We start from the raw sequence: 6,709 nt of genomic DNA on the forward strand, positions 1-6,709 counted from the left end.
TCATCATGCCAGGAGTGAAGGAAATCAAGAGGACTCACTGACACATCAGGTCCTACCAGGCAGCTGGGGGTCTGACCCAACTTTATCTAGACTGACTTCCCAACAGCCGCGCACATCAACCATGAATGGGAAGGATCAACGTGACCACCTGCATGACTATGTTAACTCCCTTGCAGGCTCCGTTCCTTGGCAGGAATTTATGATATAATGAAAATAAAAAGAAAAAATAAATGCCTTTTCATCTTTTCTGCCTGCCACCCGAGGCAAACAGCCTGTCACACACTGAAAGATGTTTGCTTTGTTGTGGCATAGTAAAATGCCAAAATATATGTGCATGCTGCCTGTTCTATACAGGTTTTGTCTTCTAATTTCAGCAGTTTTGACTTAAAAAGTAATTAATAATGATAATGATTACCATATATATTTTACTCTTTACTAGTTTTCAATGTCATTTTCCTTTATTTGAAGTTCTGAAAATATTTCATATCTTCTTCCATATCCAGTTTAATAACCTTTGCATGTTGGTAACTGTATATTCTAGTATTGTTATAGAAAATAACATTATTAGTACTTTTAGGAAAAATAAATACAAAATATAAATATTGTACACAATTTATTATGCTAAAAAAATATAAATATACATTTTACATTCCCTAAAGTAATCAAAAACAAAGAAAAAATAGCACCAGATTAATACATCTAAATGTGACCACTTAAAACATTATTACAGTACTCTAAAATACACCTTCATTATTATAAAAAAAATCTACCAAAAGAACACACTGAACACACTAAAAAAAAAAAAAAAAAAGGCCTCTTACAAAACAGAAATACACTAATTTGTAGAACTAGGAGGCATCGTCTTTTCCAGCACACCAGTCAAAGTGGCACTTGAACTAGTCGGTATTAAGGCGTTAAAGAAACTGGTACTCGGGAGACTCACATTGTGAAGATCCAAAGCAACTGCAAGTGACAGTGGCACAGCAGGAGTATGTAGCGGTGTAGACGACCCAGCAGCAGGGGAATGGCTTGGCCAAGAAGACAAGCACTGACCCTGGGCATATATAGCCAGTTGGTGCCTTGTCATCTGGTAAACTTGCTCAGGTTATGTGAAGGATGGTGCAGGAGGGTGAGAAGGAAAAGATCTAGTGGACGAATCTTGCTCCATTTCCAAAAACATCTGTCTGGTGTTCGGGAACATATCAAAATTGGCTGTCAGTCTCCCTTCTTTCGTGGCATTCTGCAGTTTCTGCACCAGAAAGCCGATCTCCGCCTGCAGGTATGGATAGAAGATAGGGTCAATCTCAGCACAATCCTTGGCAACCTTCTTCAGGTGAAGTTTCCAGTAATCCTCCTTTGGGTTACATTCAATCTTCTCCAAAATCGCCTTTTTGGCTGCCTCTGCGTTTTCAATCATCTAAAGAAAATGAGAGAAGAAAATGGAACATTTCATTAGCCATTATAGAATCCTGATTTATTATATTCAATTTTAGACAATGAAAAACAGAAACTTAACATACAGACCCAACAAGATAATCACGTATCGGCGCCAATAACCGAAAAGTGCCCAAAATCAGCGATTTTCGCTTATCGTCACGCCGTCGGAACCGAACCCCCACCGATAACTGGGGACTGCCTGTAGTAGGATGTTCCCTTAAAAAGGGGTTCCTACTTAATCTGGTTAGGCTACTGCCTGTTCTAGGTTTAGGCTACTGCCTGTTCTAGGCTTATATCACCTTTCAGGATATGGGCTACATAAGACTGTACTAGTATGTAGCCTTACAGAAAGGCTACCAAGTTGTAAAAACTAGGTTATTTTATTGAGCATGGAATACTGTTTATATATAATCCTAGGCTAATTCGTTCTTTCTTAGCCTAGTATTGCCTAATCCAGATTATTACAGATCACCCTTGTCTAGGCTATATAAAAACAGAAACTCAATAATATGTAACCTTTTAGTTACGCTACTATTTTTGTCTACGCCAGGTTGTTTTATATCCAATCCTAGGCTATTTTGGTCTACTATATAAAACAGTAACGCACTAATGTGTAACCTTATAGCTAGCCTACCACTTACTCTAATCTAGGCTACTGCCTAATCCAGATTATTTAATACACACTTAAGGGTAAGGGTTACATAAAAAAAACAATTACTTTAGCGTAGGGTTACCATCTCATCCAGCACAGGTTACTATTTCATCTAGTCCTAGGTTGCATGGTTTAGGCTAACGACTTAGCCCAATAATGGGATGTTTTGTAAGAATTTATCACTTAATATAAGGTACTGCCTAGTCCTGGATTATTTAGATCATGCTTAAGTATACAGGCTATATAAAAGGAAAAAGTCTGTAGCCTGTTTACCTAATCCTAGAGTCCTTTGTAAACTAGAATGTTGCCTAGGCCCCTAACAGGATATGTCTTAAAAGGTTCTTACTTACCTTAATTTAGGTTACTACCTAATCCATGTTATTTAAATCACCTTTATGATATGTGATCCTAGGTTATAGGCTACAGACATCTGTTATAGTCTAAATTATTCTCATTGAATCTGATGTAGGATAGGCCTACGGCCTAGGCTATTGTAGACAGTGTTATCTGAAAAGATTATCTAAATTTATAATAAATTGTGGAACATTTCTTTAGTTAAAACTTCTAAATAAAATGACAAATTCCTTAAAACAATTTGTGCTTTTCACAGTTAGCAATCGTAAGTAAGTGCCGACTGTATATTTGCAAGAAACGCCGGATTACGGCTTTCACACTCAAACTAATTACCAGTTCCACAGTTTAAAACTAAAAATTTTAACTGGAACTTAAAAATAAGCACTTAACTTTTGATTTTAGATGTTTCCATGATCCTCATTAGTGGAAAAAGAGAATAAAAGGCTGACATGAGGGGTGCTGGCTTTTGGTGAACTTTCCTGTCACTTGAAAAGAAAGAATAATGACACCTTGGTCCTTTACCGATATGTTCGTAAACAGGGTGGTGGACGTGCATGCACAATAGTCATTTCTTCTTAGAGGTTTTGACATTGGAAAACTGGGTTCAGCTTTGCTGAAGATAAGAAAAAATGTCCTCTTATCTTTGAGTCCATTATACTCCATCACGTGTCATAGCGCTTATCATTACGGCACAATACCTGACTACAAGACCAGGCTAAAAGAGAATTTTTTTATATTAGTCTGGTCACCATGGAGCTCTGGTAGACCATGGAAGGGTAACTCCTTGAGGACGAAACAAGCGACTACGCTATCAAAAATTATTAGAAACATACCTGCATGTATAATACTGTAACAGGAAAAAGAAAAGGAACTACAAAATGTAAAAAAAAAATACAAAATTTAATTAATATTAATCATGTTTGTAAATATAATTTTTTGTTTTAAGTTAAATGGAAAATAATCAAGTATTTACCTTTTCAAGGACGAAACCTTCACCTTGCTGACGTACGCGCTCACACCTCTGCTTCCTCTTAGGCCTCTGTTCCTCGATGGCTGGGATGACTGTCACTTCGTCTTCATCCCCACCACCAGACACAACCACTTTGCCAGGTTCCTCAGATGGGGCAGCAGCGGCAGCAGCAGCGGACTGTAGGAAAAGAAAAAGGAAAATGGACCATTAATTTTCGAAACATATTTTACTATGGTTGATCTGTGTATCATTAGTGAACCATAAAAAGGGAATTTTTTTTAGCAATAAAAGAATGCATAGAATGGAATTTTGGGATACAAAAGTCTATAAAATAAATACTGAAATTAAATAATGTGGAAAACAACTTTATATAAAATCCTAAATATTGTTTGTCTCATGACTGCTTGAAACATGAATTATGAAATTAACTAATTATGAAAAATAAATTGGCCATAATAACATGAAACCAATATAGTGTAGAACAATTTTCTTACATACCTCTTCCAATCCAAGGGTCTTGGGCTTCTTCTGACGGAAAATGTGCTTTCCGAAGAATTTAAATTCAGAGAGAATCCACTTCTCCCTTTCTGTCATGCCCCTCTCTGCTGCCCGGCTTTTTCCTTTCGTTAGCCGTCCATACCTGGTGCGAATCGACTTCAACCAGGTGCTTAGCTGAGGTCCTGTCAAAGGCGGGTCGAGTGACTTTGCCTTCTCAGCAAGGAGCCGGCTCTTCTTGGCCACTTCCTTGAAGTCTGTGAGCCCCCTGTCATACAAAAAGGGGTGCTCCTGCAACCACTTCCCCAACATCCTTTCTTGCCTGTCTGTCAGGAGGACACATGGACTCTTTTTCCTCCGCTTCTGCAATCCTGTCCCCTCGTCACCCTTCCCTGCATTTTTCGTAGACACGTTGTCCTCGTCGTCACCTTCAAGTATTATTCTTATCAAAATAGTTTAACCAGACCATTGACCTGACTATCTGCTCTCACAGGGCTGGCCCGAAGGATTTGCATGAAATACCAGGTCTAGGCTAGAAGCCAAGCACTGGGGCCAAATAGGTCATTCAGTATAGTGATGAATGAAAGAAAATGAAATTAAAAACTGCACAAAGGCATATGCTCTCATACTGGAACACACTCACACAAACACATTTAGTACTCACATTTCCATATATACACAATAAAAATGTATACAGTATTAAAATTTAGAATAAGTTAAGTAACATTTTAAAATTTAGTTTTAAAATTCTATAAATGCACTTGGGTTTTTGTATTTTTATTATTTAATTTTTATATATTTTATTAATTTAATCACAGTTCCTCATAAACATCAAAATCAGAATTACTGAAAATGTAGAAGATTCTGATAAAATTTCCCTCACTGATCCATTTCCAAAAGTTGACAGTCGTTGCTGGTCATACTTTGGGCACTCACACAACACGTTTGACCGTTATTATCACCTTGCACTCTGAGTCGACCCCTACCTATTTGCCATTCTGGATTTGCGGACTCACCAATTTGCGGATTTCTCTATGGAACACTACTGTATTTATGGTATTACTGTATTTTCATATTTTCATGACTAAACACCCTTTTTGTGATAAAACTATTAAAATACTCGGGTGTATCATTTTTAGTTTTTTTTGTGTTTGAACTATCAAAATAGGCAGTTCCAAACGTTTTTAGAGGGGTTTTAAGTATTCGCGGACTTTAGCTTTTCGCGGGGGTTGTGGCACACATCCCCTGTGAATACCGGGGGTCAATTGTACGAGTTAACTTTTTGACAAATATTTCAAGCGTGCAAATTTTCATTTTATTCATATTCCAGGGAGGAGGAAATTTTACTATTGCAGGTAGCCAGCCATATATTAATATTCAGTGACTCAAACAACCTTCTAAATCTAATTGGGAAAGGTGGTAAATGATTGTTAATAAATAAATTGAGTGGGAGTCAAAATTTTGTTTTCTCGAATGTGCCATGTTAGTTGAGCATTAACCATTTTCTCTAACAATTTGCATGAGCAGCTTGTTAAAGAAATTGGTCTGTAATTATTTACATTACTGGGATCCTTTCCAGGTTTGGGGATAGGAATTATTATAGCTTTACGCCATTCATCCGGAAATAAATTTCTAATCCATAAATTACTATAAAACTGTAATAAGTAACTCTGCCAAAGGTGCTCAGTAACGGAGCACTGAAAAATACATCTCAAGAAGAAATAAATACTCTCAAGAAGAAAACTAAAATTGTAAAGAGTCAACAAACAGGTGCAAATAATATGGATAACATTTTATCAAATCATTTAAAATATTTGCAAATAGCTCAAGAAGATACTACCAAAGAAGTAGCAGAGGAAAGTTTTGATGGACTAGAAAATAAAGATAAAAAGAGATAGTCTGGGAGCCCACAGAGATTTGTATTACATCTTGAGTACAAAAGGTTTGATAGCTAGTTATCAGCTAGTGTGATGGGGACCTCCGAATGGTCATTCTCAAGTTATGCAGTTGGTGCGTTGAGTAGGGGGCGCTGCTTGAACTGCCCCCCAAAACAGGTTTAAATTACATTTTGGAGTACATCAATCAAACCTGTGATAAAAGTTTCGTTTTGGCACTGTGATTACAGATGTGCCATTTTTAATTGGCACAATTGGTGCAAAACGCATTTAAGAAGGGCCCAAAGGGGGCGCTACTGTCACATTTAAATCACAATTTGAGTACATCAATGAAACTTTGAGGAAATACACCTTAGAGCTTCCTGATGAAGGATCAGTAATTCTTAAGTGTCACATTTGGTGCAAAACCCATTTAAGAACAACCTAAAGAGTCACTATTTTTAAACACATTTAAAACACACCTTACATAGATTAATGAAACTTTGTAGAAATATCCTTTAGACCTTCCTGATAAAGGATCAGCAGTTCTTAAGTGTCCAATTCAGTGCAAAACCCATTTAAGAAAGGCCTAAAGACAGTCCTATATTAGCACATGGCAGATTAATATATATTCTCTAGCTCCATGACCTCTTTATATACCATGAATAAAACTTTGTGGGAATATTTTTTTATCTGATATAGAACAAAGGAACTACAAATTTATATATTTAAGTATTTACTCATACAAGAAAAGGTGCATTGGTGGAGACTGAAATATATGTGCCAATACTGTTTACAATTTGATATTCATTTATGGTATTTACCCAGATATTGTGATGTAATATCTAACGTATCTAACTCATGAATTATTAGTTTTTTAAATCTATTGTTTCACAACTTTTGCAAGGTAGTTGTAGTAATAGATAT

General features: G+C 36.5%; 1 protein-coding gene across 1 annotated transcript; it reads right to left on the reverse strand.

Annotated features, from left to right (window-relative positions):
* Nucleotides 1-596: 596 nt before the first annotated feature.
* On the reverse strand, nt 597-6,270 carry LOC136845046 (uncharacterized). Its single transcript, XM_067114784.1, has 3 exons — nt 3,912-6,270; nt 3,417-3,590; nt 597-1,417 (listed from the first exon to the last, which is right to left on the reverse strand). The coding sequence occupies exons 1-3, from the start codon at nt 4,218-4,220 to the stop codon at nt 1,106-1,108; spliced, it is 795 nt and encodes a 264-aa protein (XP_066970885.1). The 5' UTR covers nt 4,221-6,270; the 3' UTR covers nt 597-1,105.
* Between the last annotated feature and the right edge of the window lie 439 nt (nt 6,271-6,709).

This window comes from Macrobrachium rosenbergii, chromosome 13 (assembly GCF_040412425.1).
Source record: "Macrobrachium rosenbergii isolate ZJJX-2024 chromosome 13, ASM4041242v1, whole genome shotgun sequence".
In the NCBI taxonomy this organism is placed as follows: Eukaryota; Metazoa; Arthropoda; class Malacostraca; order Decapoda; family Palaemonidae; genus Macrobrachium; species Macrobrachium rosenbergii.